This window comes from Ranitomeya variabilis, chromosome 6 (assembly GCF_051348905.1).
Source record: "Ranitomeya variabilis isolate aRanVar5 chromosome 6, aRanVar5.hap1, whole genome shotgun sequence".
Classification (NCBI taxonomy): domain Eukaryota; kingdom Metazoa; phylum Chordata; class Amphibia; order Anura; family Dendrobatidae; genus Ranitomeya; species Ranitomeya variabilis.
The window spans coordinates 185,346,662-185,360,924 of NC_135237.1; the positions used below are offsets into that span (position 1 = coordinate 185,346,662).

The 14,263-nt window shown below is 42.3% G+C and overlaps 1 protein-coding gene across 8 annotated transcripts in view; it reads right to left on the bottom strand.

The window, feature by feature from the left end:
- Positions 1-14,263, bottom strand: part of ITPRID1 (ITPR interacting domain containing 1) — a 270,965-nt gene that overhangs the window by 103,079 nt on the left and 153,623 nt on the right. For all 8 annotated transcript variants that reach the window (XM_077269319.1, XM_077269315.1, XM_077269312.1 and 5 more), the window contains one exon: positions 6,681-6,735. In XM_077269319.1, coding sequence (XP_077125434.1) covers positions 6,681-6,735 — 55 coding nt within the window. The remainder of the gene's footprint in view (positions 1-6,680; positions 6,736-14,263) is intronic.

Below are 14,263 nucleotides of genomic sequence, written 5' to 3' on the forward strand. Positions count from 1 at the left end.
AACGGAAATTTGGCGAAAATTTTGAACATTTTGCAATTTTCACATTTTGAATTTTTATTCTGTTAAACCAGAGAGATATGTGACACAAAATAGTTAATACATAACATTTCCCACATGTCTACTTTACATCAGCACAATTTTGGAAACAAATTTTTTTTTTGCTAGGAAGTTATAAGGGTTAAAATTTGACCAGTGATTTCTCATTTTTACAACAAAATTTACAAAACCATTTTTTTTAGGGACCACCTCACATTTGAAGTCAGTTTGAGGGGTCTATATGGCTGAAAATACCCAAGAGTGACACCATTCTAAAAATGCACCCCTCAAGGTGCTCAAAACCACATTCAGGTGTTTCACAGCAGCAGAAGCAACATGGAAGGAAAAAATGAACATTTTACTTTTTAGTCACAAAAATGATCTTTTAGCAACAATTTTTTATTTTTCCAAGGGTAAAAGGAGCAACTGGACCACGAACATTGTTGTCCAATTTGTCCTGAGTACCCTGATACCTCATATGTGGGGGTAAATCACTGTTTGGGCGCACGGCAGGGCTTGGAAGGGAAGGAGCGCCATTTTACTTTTTGAATGAAAAATTGGCTCCAATCTTTAGCGGACACCATGTCGCGTTTGGAGAGCCCCTGTGCCTAAACATTGGCGCTCCCCCACAAGTGACCCCATTTTGGAAACTAGACACCCCAAGGAACTTATCTAGATGCATAGTGAGCACTTTAAACCCCCAGGTGCTTCACAAATTGATCTGTAAAAATGAAAAAGTACTTTTTTTTCCACAAAAAAATTATTTTAGCCTCAATTTTTTCATTTTCACATGGGCAACAGGATAAAATGGATCCTAAAATTTGTTGGGCAATTTCTCCTGAGTACACCGATACCTCACATGTGGGGTAAACCACTGTTTGGGCACATGGTAAGGCTCAGAAGGGAAGGAGCACCATTTGACTTTTTGAATGAAATGAGATCGGGGTCTCCAGCCATGGCAGATGCTATTGCAGCATCGGCCATGGCTGGATTGTAATATTTCACCAATTTTCATAGGTGAAATATTACAGATTGCTCTGATTGGCTGTTTCACTTTCAACAGCCAATCAGAGCGATCGTAGCCATGGGGGGGTGAAGCCACCCCCCCTGGGCTAAAGTACCACTCCCCCTGTCCCTGCAGATCAGGTGAAATTGGAGTTAACCCTTTCACCCGGCCTGCAGGGACGCGATCATTCCATGACGCCACATAGGCGTCACAGGTTGGATTGGCGCCGACTTTCATGACGCCTATGTGGCGTCAAAGGTCGGGACGGGATTAAACATATGAAATGAATAAAAGCTAATCTAGAGTACCCAGGAGTAGCCATGTGGGGAAACGGGGGGGTCAGCGGGCGCCCAAGTCCACTAGCTGGAACTGCATGGGCCAGGGATCATCCTGCCTAATGCCTGCTCTCCGGTTAATGTGGACATAACACTACCCAGGCAACACAGGGTGAGGGTAAAGCAGTGTGGCAATGCTTTATTGAACCACAAAACAGGCAGATAACACATAGAACAGTCCCAGCAAAATTCCCCAAGATGGTGCACATTAGAGTCTCACCCTTCCGCTGACCCGCCGGGAAAATGGCAGATGTTACATCAGCGCTCCCAGGGTTGGCTACCCCACCTGTGGTACACACACAGAGAGGAGGTAATGACAAGTGTAGGAAGATGACAGTCCATTGGGTCCATACAAGGTACAAGGCCAGTTGACATGAGAGTCAGATCCTGGCTTATCCGAGCATCTCCATGGAGCCAAGCAACCAGCGGGTCCCAATCCTGGCTTTCTCCAAACATATCCATGGTTCAGCGATGGTCAATGAAGCAGAACTGTATCCTTCCAATCAGGGCCGAAAACCCCTAGGTTGTTTCCTGTAGCACGATAGATCCATGTCCCTCGTGATGGAGCCATGATGTAAAATGGCTGCTGTCCTGTCTCTGGTCCTTTGAATGTTTGGCAGAATCTCCATCTGTCTTGATCTCTCTTAATCTCTCTGTCTCTGAGTCTTTTTATACAGAGGCATGTAACCTATTTTTAGATTTACCTAGTGTCCTTCAGTCTACCCTCACAGATAAGGGGAAGAATGGTGAGGACAAAGTTGACTTTTTTGATTATGTAATCTATTTGCATAAATTTTCCTTCTCGGTTTTAAAAATCAACAAACAATCTGGGCTAGACAATGTATAATTAGCATATCAGTAGACCTCACTGTTCATCAAGGATAAGAGCACACTAGGTTATGTCAAATATCAGCTTACAAGTCAATATTCCAGGCTTACCCCAATAAAGTCTGTTTTCTTGACCAACCAGAAATCAACACTTAAAGCCAAAATACAGATAAAAAGTCAATTCTTCTTGGTTTGCTAAACATAGTCGTATGGGTAATTAAAATTTACCATATTTTTTTGATTATAAAATGCACTTTTTTCCCCAAAATTTAGAGTGCGTCTTATACAGATATACCTTACCGGTACTGTTGCTGAAGGCCGCTAGCTGGGTTAAGGGGTGTCCAGCGGTGCTGCGGGTACCCGGCGGTGCTGTAGGGGTGTCTGGTGATGCTGCCGGTATCTCCGGTGCTGCGGGGGGCTATGCCGACATTTCTCAACACTGAGATCTCATCTCCCAAGATCTTGGTGCCCGAGATCTTCATCTGCGCATGCGCCGCCCCCCGGCTGCCATTTTCCCGGAGTCCACCGCACAGGAAACCATTGAACTGCAAGGGCTCTGGCCTTTCACAAAATGTCAGTAGAGCCCCCACAGCACCGGAAACACCGGCAGCAGCACCGAACACCCCTGCAGCACCGCCGGGCACCCCTGCAGCATCGGACACCGCTGCAGCACAGGACACCCGCAACGGCGTGCTGCACATCAGAACACCCCCTCATCCCAGCCTGAAGACTGCAGCATCATTCCACTCCTGCCTCCACCAGCAGCGACTCTGGGACCCAGCTTCATCACAGCCACCACTCCTGGTAAGCAATAAGACGCATGGATAAGAAGAAGCACCACCATTTTATTGAAAAACATTTTCCTATTTTTCTCCTCACAATTTGGGGTGCGTCTTACATTCTGAAAAATACGGTGATCTGGTTTCTTTACAAGCCACTAAGCAGTGTATAGAGCTGCGCTGTTCAGTGCCATACACTTTTCATATCCAGCTGATTGTTGAGGTTGCCGGGAGTCAGATCCTGACAATGTGAAATTGATGACTTCTCCATACCTCACAACTTTTACAGAGCGAAAGAGGGACAAAAATGTGGCACTTATAACATGCGGAAAATTTTGATCTCTGCCCACACCCATTTACCATTTTTGTCAACTTTTTCATGAGAAGATATGAGAGGGGATGGTGACTCTTGAATTTTTGCTGCATTTTTTTTTATTTTTACTCCCCATTATTTGATGCATATGTTAACAGGTTGTTACAATTACTTGAACACCAAATATGTGCATGTTATTATTTTAAGAAAAGCTTATTAAAATTAAATTACTGCAATTGTTTTTCTTTATCTTTCAGTAATTTTATTAGAAGAAAAAGCTTCCTTTTTCTCTACCTCTAGAATACAGTGACATAGAAATAAACTGCTATGCACAGATGTGTCTCTGTGTACCAGTATAATCTGCCTGTGGGTTCAGAGCCTGCAATACAGCTTCAAGTATAAGAAGTTCATCAATGCTGATCAATGCAAGCTGTTGCTCATAACTTTAGCTGCTTCTTGCAATGATAGAGGTTGTGGTCAAGCTGTCACGAAGAGAAAAAAATATATTTTTTAATTGTTTTCCATAATTATTTAGTATTTTATAGGAAGAAAAAAATAGATTTTTATTTTCCCTCTAGAATACAGGGGATATAGAAATAAACTGCTATCTTCAACATATCTCTATGTATCAGTATTATCAGCCTGTGGGTTCAGCGCCTGCAATACAGCTTAAAGTATAGAAAATCCTCATCTGCTAATTGTTTGATCATCCTATGGAGATGGTTTGATTTCTTGGGTAACAAGATCTTAAAAAAAGGAAAGACAATTATAATTGTTAATTGATAATTAATGTAATTGTGCGCAGAACAGAGATTCTGGCTCTGCCCTCCTGAAAGTTAAGATGCGAAATGATGAAGACGCTGGAGAAAAGACAGTGAGTGGAAGTCGGCCCTAATCTGCCAGGACAGTCTGTAGGTCTCCCATCAGATTTATTACAGCTTCATAGATTCTACATGAGCCCTTGATCACTCATATCATTTTTATTGGAAGTTAAGCTAATCACAGACAGACACACATAAAGTGCTCTTTTTGTTTTTGGAAAACTGTTTTTTCTGATGAGATGCTGTTCTGTATCCTAGAACCCTGAACAGATGCCTCAATATGTATTATACAGTTATATGCCCTAGTAAAGAGGAACAAAAAACAAACCAGTTCAGATACTGCAGTGTGTATTATACAGTTATATGCCCTAGGAGAGAACTAAATAGCAGAACACGGCTCAGATGCTGCACACCTACAATGATCACTGGTAGACAACAATTTCCCCTCTTAGGCCGGTTTCACACGTCAGTGGCTCCGGTACGTGTGGTGTCAGTTTTCTCACGTACCGGAGACACTGACACACGTAGACACATTAAAAACAATGTGTCTCTGCAGATGTCATTGATTTTTTGCAGACCGTGTGTCCGTGTACAAAACACGGAGACATGTCAGTGTTCGTGGGAGCGCACGGATCACACGGACCCATTAAAGTCAATGGGTCCGTGTAAAACACGTACCGCACACGGATGCTGTCCGTGTGCAGTCCGTATGCTGTGCAGGAGACAGTGCTACAGTAAGCGCTGTCCCCCCAGCATGGTGCTGAAGCCGCCATTCATTCCTTCTCTCCAGCAGCGTTCGCTGGAGAGAAGGAATGAAAAATCATTTTTTTATTTTTTTTGTGTTTAAAATAAAGATCCTTGTCACCACCCCCCTCCCACCCCCTGTACGCCCGCCCGCTGGAAATAAAATACTCACCCAGCTCCGTCGATGCTTCCTCTCAGCATCGCAGCTTGTCCTGTGTGAGCGGTCACGTGGTGCCGCTCATTACAGCGATGAATATGCGGCTCCACCTCCCATAGGGGTGGAGCCGCATATTCATCACTGTAATGAGCAGTACCACGTGACCGCTCATACAGGAAGAAGATGCGGCGCTGAGAAGAAGCATCGAGGGAGCTGGGTGAGTATTTTTTAACACAAAAAAAATAAAAAAACAATGATTTTTCATTCCTTCTCTCCAGAGAATGCTGCTGGGAAGAAGGAATGAATCCCGGCTTCAGCACCAGATGCAGGGGACAGCGCTTATCTCTAGCGCTGTCTCCTGCACGGTCCGTGTGGTACCCAGTCGGCACACGGGCGGCACACGGCTGCAGCACGTGTGCCACACTGATGTGCCACGTGAGCACATGGACACACGGACACAGATAACTCCGGTACCGATTTTTCCGGTACCGGAATTATCTGGACGTGTGGGACAGGCCTTAGGGCTCATTCACACTTCAGAGTTTTTTCACATATGTAAAAAACGATCCAAATTTCATCAGTGTTTTTGATCTGATTTTCATCAGAATTGGAGTTCTGAAGCAGAGAGTGTGTATTAAAATTAAAAATAGCAAACCCCAACAATAAAAATAGCAGAAGTTACCTGGTGTATATAAGTAATCTCACAGAACTCCATTGGAACTTGAAATATTGTCATCAATTATAGAAGGCGTGCATGAACCCAAATATAACACGTCAGTGGAAAGCTTTCCGTGACATGTCTGAAATATTTTTCTAGGTTCTGTTGTCACAACTTGATTTGAACCTGAACGTGCAGAAATGCACTGCACAATAGAGGCCCTGATTATTATTATTTTTTTTTTTTGCTAAGACATTACATACTGTATGCTTTGAAAACCCTTTAAATGTATATTAAAAAAGCTATAAAAAAGCTATAAAAACCTTTGAGTGTATTTTTTGGTAAACATGCTTATATAAGGCCCTGATTTGTCAAAGCAATTTTGACACAATTCTGCTGTAAAGTGCTTTGACAAGTCACCAAATATAACTTAGAGTTGCACAAAAAATTAGCGACTTTTGGTATTTTCATGCCAGTTTCTCCCAGCAATGCCCATCTTGGCAGAGCTGAGGACGAATGGGGGAGCAGCAGGGGCGTGACACCATCGCTCGCCTAATTCATAATAAACAGTGGCATTCCCTACGTCAGAAACATTACTCTAGTTAGACTAGACTAAGATTTCTGACGTGGCTCAGAAAAGTGCATGCCATTTATCAGATACTTTGATTTATTAAGAGGTGTGCGTCTCTTATTGAATCAGTAGCGTCTGACCCCAACTCACTCTGTCATTAAGACCGGCGAGAAAATTGCTATTCTTGATGAATCACAGCCTTAATATATAACAAAACAGAGGGAAGCATTTGCTACATGACCTAGTAACATACGGAACTTGTGATAATTTCTGAGCCAATATTCCACATGTAGAATGCTGGTATTTCATATGAATTATTATGCAATGCTATACTATAATGATTTGTTCTTTTTGGTTTTGTCACCACATAAAAAATATGGATATATAAGATTACATAAAATCCTTTATGGCATAAGACATAAGTGTTCTGACCTGATATGCTGTCCTGCTTCACTGCTCTAGGACAATCTTCTTCAAAACTCAGCACCTAAAATTAACAGAAATGACAGATGACAGTAGATGAGATAAGACTTTTCTAAAATATATATCATTATCAAATTATATTATTTACTCAGCCTAAGGGCTTTTCAGACATCAGTGTGTCCGGTATGTGTGGCGACAGTTTTCACACATACCAGAGACACTTACACACATCTGTGCACATGCCAGTGTGTTTCCGTGTGCAAAATACGGACCGTGTGCCCATGAGAAAAACACGCGCACGCACATGTCCATTTTTAAAAGAGGTACAGGCCGCAAAACATCCCGCACAAATGGGTATTGATGACACATGGATGTCATCTATATATCATCACTGTGACATGTACCAATGCCTGGGAAGCAGCGGTACAGTTCGTGTTATTCCCTGGCGCCGGGAACTGAAGACAGCTCTCATCATTCTCCTCTGCTCTTGTTATTATCAACGCTAGCAAGGGAGAATGTTGAAAATGGTATTCAAATTATAACAGTGAGATCAAGCAGCAGCTGATGGAACTATTACTCCCATCAGCCTACACCTGCTGCTGCTAATAACATTGAGAACAGGAGGCAGCTTATGGGAGTATTCATCAGCTGGCGCCTGCTCTTTAAGTAAATAAATAAATATAAAAAGTGATGTGAGGTTCCACTGTATTATTGATAACCAACCGGGCAAAACTCACAGCTGCAGTCTGCAACCCTTCAGCAAGGCTGGTTATCAAGAATAGAGGGGTTCCCGTGCTGTATTTTTTAATTATTTAAATAAATAATATAAGAAACCTGCTTGGGGTCCCCCAGATTTTTACAACCAGCCAAGCTAAAGCTCACAGCTGGGAGCTGGTATTTTCAGGCTGGTATGGGCCTATGGATATTTGCCCCACCCGCCTAAAATAAGAAGCAGCTGCAGTCACCCCAGAAAAGTCACATTAGATTTGCCAATTCTGGCCTTTGCCTGGCTCTTCTCACTTGCCCCGTGTCACCGCTGGTCACTGATGCTGCACTCGCAGCAGCTCATTCCTCAATGGTTCTCAACCTGCACGGTTGCATCATGGCACGGTCCAGGTTTAAAGTTGTTTATCCCCGTACATGGATTATGGCGTCGGACAGGTGAAGGATATTTTTGTTTTTCATGTTTGTTTTATTACAGAAGATGAGTAGGGTTGATCAAACAGCTTTGGATAAGAGTTTATCCGAATAGCTATAGCGCTTCCCGAAGCTGCTTTGGTAACCTGGATACCTGGAGAAGTCCTGATAATCAGCTGTTCGGTGCCGCAGCTGCATGTGTTATGGCTGTGTGACAGTCACAACAAACAGGCTCTCCATGCATGTGTTGTGACTGTCACAAAGCCGTAACACATTCAGCTGCGGCGCTGAACAGCTCATTATCGGGAGCGCTCCAGGTATCCGGGTTACAGAGGCAACTTTTCAGGAAGCACTAAAGCTATTCGGATAAGCACTTATCCAAAGCTATTCAATCATCCATAGAGATGAGGGCTTCAATGGAATGGGAGTGAGTATAACTGTGTTGTTGTTTTTAAGTAAAAAAGGAAAAGTGCTTTGTTTTTATTTGAAATAATAGATTTTATACTTGCTGTGTGTTTATTTACAACAATTACGATTACTAAGCAATGGGCTTGATGTCACCAGACAATGAAAAGCTGCCATCAACCCCATAAATATGAATCCCACTTGCCACCTCCACAGGGCAAGTGGAAAGAGTTGGGCAAAGTGCCAGAATTAGCACATCTTTTCTGGGGCAGCTGAGTGCTGCTATTTTTAGACTGGGGGACTAATATCCATGGCCCTTTACCAGCCAGAGAATACCAGCCCCCAGCTGTTAGCTTTAGCTTGGCTGGTTGTCAAAAATGGAAAGGACGCCACGCTTTTTTTTTTAAATTTTTTTTATATAATTAAAAAATATGTTGTGGAAACCCCTTTATTCTTTATAACAAGCCTTGCTGAAGCAGACAGCTGAGGGTTGCTACCCGCAGCTGTCAGTTTTGCCTGGCAGGTTATCAAAAATACAGGGGAAACCCACGTAATTTTTTAATTTATTTATAGCGCAGGCTACAGCTGATGAATACTCCCATCATCCGCAGCATGCTCTCGCTGCTTTAAGTAGCATCAGATGTAGGCTGTTGGGAGTAGTAGCAGCGCAAACGGGAGAATGATGAGAGCCATCTTCAGCACCCAGTGCCGGGGAACAACACGAACAGTATCAATGATTCCTTGGTGCCAGTATGTGTGATGCTGATGTGGCACACTGGCGGCACAAGGTTGCTCTATGTATGCCACATGTATTAAACACACATGCACGGATATCTCCGGTACTGGTTTTTCCTAATGGTAAAAACTGCCCAAAAACTGATTACATTTGGATCCAAAATACTGATAAACAACAATTCGTGCTTTCACATACAAGAAAAATCTGTGATGTCTGAATGAGCCCTTAAGCAACTTTCCCACAATGATCATTTGCTGAGTTTTTGTTGTTGCAGATTTTTGGCTGCTTTTCTGCTCCTTTCAGATAAATTAGACTACTTACATTTTTTATTGCAATTTCTAGCGCATTCTTCACATGATGCTGTGTTTTTTTTTCTATTCAGTGTGTCTTGTTTTAAATAAAACTAGTTTGTTTTATATACTTCATGGTGCTTAGCTTTGACAAAACAGTCATATGTTGTTCACATGTGGTATGCGGACAACATGAAGGCATTACCTTGTTTAGGACCTTATGGGCGCCCCCCCCCCCCCAAAAAAAAAAAAGCCCTTATTATACTTTTTTTCGGGGGGAGGGGCATTTCATCATTTAAAGGCTTATTTTTCTACTTGTTTTCACAGCTACCTGGGGCTGCTATATTATATCATCTAAATCACCTAAATCCATCAACTCCTGCTTCCACTTTACACCCAATAATCACATCACTGATGAGTCTAAAAGAGGTAGCGCCACCCATCAGTGCTTCCATTAAATGTAAATTCAGAGCTTGTTTAGTTGTGTATTGAGCGATCTGGAAGGCATAGAAGGTAATAATCCATCTCGGCCTTCCCTAAGGGAAGTGCAGCGCCCCAGAGTTCTGGTCGTTGCAGTACTGACACTCCACCGCTAAGGGGAATGATGGTATGTCTGATGGCACTTAAGGAGTTCACCTGACCAGGTATCACAGTCACACTTTATACTTCACATTCTGGCCACCAGGGGGAGCAAAGGGTTCTATGCATTAGGCCACTCCTCACAATCTGGTAAAACTGGGGGCTGGATAGGAAGTTAGTCAGAAGCTGACTGGGTTGGAACCAGGCAACATCCTGTGGCAGAGGGTGTTGCTGGGGAAGATTCAGGGGGGTCTCTGTCAGGGGTGGGATCCTGACAGTGGCCTAGCGAACAGAACAGAACGTTACGGAGCCGCGCCTGCACTCGAATGCGGTGGCATCCTAAGAAAGGAAAAGAAGTGAGGTTTATTGTGGAGAAGTGAGAAACGAGATCGCAGCAAAAAGGAGATAAAGCCAGTAGGAGTCGTGCCGTAAGATCGAGGCAACATCCTACTGAGGCGCGTAGCCGGAAGTATTAGGCTCCAAGCAATACTGCAAACAGCGGCAGGACAGTTAATTTTAGGTCGGCTGTCTCACCTAAATCACCTAAGCAGACATAGGGGGCAATTGTGGGAGAGGGGCGACACTAGGGTCCCGGAAGAACTCCAGTCCTACCCATCATACGGGTGCATCCTATCCATATCATCTGGGGGACGGAGAAAGAACATCAGAATAGATACGAGTTGTGAGAAAGAAGAACATCAGAAACAGACACAACAGTTGTGAGGACTATCCCGTGGTGCTCAGCAGGGAGGTACTACAACACACAGGCGCTAGAAGGTAGGCACTGATTTCCACCTGCAAAGGGAACTCTGGATGTGCCTTCGGACCGGCCGGTCTCAGCCAGCCCTGTTAGCCGTACTCTGGATTGAGGATCCTGAAGCCTTCAGTAAAGAGGTAAAGAGACTGCAACCCTGTGTCCTCGTTATTCATCGCGACCTGCACCACGCACCATCATCACATCTTTCATTGGATGCCCCTTAGCAGGGTCACGGACCGGGTCTAGCCACCGTGACAACCCCAGGACCGAGACAGAGAGGCCCGGTACTGAGTACCCCGCGGCCCTGCGTCAGGGGGTGCTCCAGAAGTATGGATGTGACATTTTAGAACATCGCTGCAGAATAAAATACTCGCTACCTGGACATTTATAGTCTATAGGCGGTCAAGAAGTAGTTTTGTTTTTCTTCCTTTGGTTCCCTTTTGGAAGAACTAATAAAATTGACATTTAGAACACCAACAACATATAGTAGGATAAGGAATACATTGAGTGGTAGAGCAAAGCATGCAGCGATCACATAATGTATCACTAAAACGCTCCAATCCACCTAAATGAGATGCATTGTCCATCCGTTCCAGAAATTGCCATCACCGAGAAAAACACTGCTGCTCAGTATGACTAAGCCATGGCAAAAAAACAGAAATACTTGCATTGTAACATTCTTTATCACTTACATGACAAGTGTTTTCTTCAAGAGTTCAGAAACAAATATTCAGTGCATGGACTGATCTTTATAATGAATTTAGATCATCATTTGTGATAATTGTTGGTGCATATTTTATGACCTGATAGATACCTATAGAATTATAAAGACATTTTGATGTAAAATGTTATGAAATCTTTATTAATTCTCGATTTCCATTCTATTGACATTTAAGGAAAGCTACGAGATCAGTAATAATCATATAAGGACATTTTTTATCTGAATTTTTCTTGGGTTTTTCATGGGCTGAGAAGTGCTTTTTAATGAGACTGTTTGGGATACATATAATGTATTGAACAGCTTAGTTTTACTGTATTCTTTGTGTTCCATTCATAACACGATAACTTCATGCTGTAAATTGTTACATTATGGTGGGAAAATATATTAAATATTTGAACAATTAAAATGGATTTCACCAGACTTTATAATATGAACCCTATATGTTATTTGAATACAATCTCTTAAACTTGACAGGACTGCTGTAGTTACTTTGAAAAATTCATGTCAAATGACAGAATACTGCTCAAATTAAAATCAGTGTGCTAGGAAGGAAAACAATCAAGAAGTATTATACAGCCATTCTGATATGGAGTTTCAAAGTAAATACATCAGCCTTGACACATCTAAGAGATCTATATGACAATACATTCAATTTGAATGGAGAAAACTAGTGACAGAACCCCTCATCTTTATAAGCAAAAATAATTCTGAAAAATATTGTTTACATTTTAACTATCATGGGCTACATGGAAGTTTGTTGATTAACTTTTTAACCCCTTAGTGACAGGGTCAATTTGGTACTTAATGACCAAGCCAATTTTTACAGTTCTGATCAGAGTTATAAACGGTTTATGTGGCTATAACTCTGGAAAGCATTAACGGATCCCGCTGATTTTGAGAACGTTTTTTTCGTGACATATTGTACTTCATGTTCGTGGTAAAATGTTTTCAATATAACTTGCGTTTATTTATGAAAAAAGCAGAAATATGCAATTTTCAAACTATGAAGTGTTATGCCGTTAAATTAGAGAGATATGTCACACAAAATACTTAATAAATACTATTTTCCACATGTCTACCTTACATCAGCACAATTTTGGAGACAACATTTTTTTTTGTTAGGACGTTATAAGGGTTAAAAGTTAACCAGCGATTTCTCATTTTTCCAACAAAATTTACAAAACCATTTTTTTAGGGACCATCTCACATTTGAAATGAGTTTGGGCGGTCAATATAACAGAAAATATCCAAAAGTGACACTATTCTAAAAACTGCACCCCTCAAAGTGCGTAAAACCACATTCAAGATGTTTATTAACCCTTCAGGTGCTTCACGAGAACTAAACCAATGTGGAAGGAAAAAAATTACTTTTTTCACAAAAATTTAGTTTGGAACCAATTTTTTTATATTCAAAATTTTATCAGGAGAAAATGGACCACAACATTTGTAGTGCAATTTCTCCTGAGTATGCCGATACCCCATATGTGGGGAAAAGCCACTGTTTGGGTGCATGGCAGGACTCAGAAGGGAGGGAGCACCGTTTGACTTTTTGAACGCAATATTGGCTGGAATCGATGGTGGTGTCATGTCGCATTTGATCCCCTGATGTACCTAAACAGTACCTCTCAATTCTATCTCTAACCCTAACCCCAACACACCCCTAACCCTAATCATAACCCTAACCACAACCCTAACCCCAACACACTCCTAACCCTAATCCCAACCCTAATCGTAATCCCAACCATAACCACAATCCTAACTCTAACTTTAGCCCAACCCTAACTTTAGCTCAACCCTAACCCTAACCCTAACTTTAGCCCAACTCACTTTAGCCCAACACACTTTAGTCCAACTCTAACCCTAATGGAAAATTGGAAATAAATAATTTTTTTTATTTTAATATTTTTAGCTAATAATGGGGGGTTTGATTTACTAGTTTTTTATTATCAAAATGATCAAAATGAACCAATAGGAAAAATGTCCTACTGTTGCCGGGTGCCGGCTGGCAGATCTTGATGGGTGCACTGCGCATGTGCCTGCCATTTTCTCCCGGAAGAAGACGCCGGTGGCCTGAGGGACTTCACGGGGGGTTGCAGGGACATCAGAAGTACCGGGGAGGGAGATTGGGGACCCTATTTCTCTCTTCTCTGATGCACAAACACATCAGTTTAGAGAGAAATTGAATGGAAAATCTGAATTTGTTTTGTGGATGCTGCTATTCTGTTAATAATGGTGATTGCAACACCGGGGTTGGTAAAAACTGACCCAAATCATGTTCTCTGGGGTCTCAGCTACCACCAGTAGCTGAGACTCCAGAGAAATTCTGACTCTGGGGGGCGCTATACACTTATTTATCAGCACCATTAAAATGCAGCATTGTGGTTTAAGTACCCTTAACTGCCGCTCTTAAAAGGCATATTGACTGTCATTAAGGGGTTAAGGTGTTTACCATATGGCATAAATAATTATGCTTATCAATATTAGGGCTCGCTCACATGTGTATAAATCGGACAAGTACTATCTCATGTTTTATAGGATAGCACTCATGCCAATGTGATACAATGGGGCACTACTGATCATCGCTTTTTTCATACAGATTTGGCTTTGGAAAAAGGTTACAGCATGTCGATTGTGGAAATCGGATGGCATTCACCCATTCAAGTCTGCTGGTGAGTGGAAAACATTATTATATTATTATTTATTTATATAGCACCATTGATTCCATGGTGCTGTACATGAGAAGGGGTTACATACAAATTACAGATATAACTTACAGTAAGCAAACTAACAATTACAGCCTGATACAGAGGGGCAAGGACCCTGCCCTTGTGGGATTCCATTCTACAGGATGGTGGAGAACGAGTCAGTAGGTCGAGGGTTGCAGGAGCTCCAGTGTTGGTGAGGCAGTAGCTCCGGTAGTGGTGAGGAGGCAGCGGGGTCAGTGCAGGCTGTAGGCTTTCCTGAAGA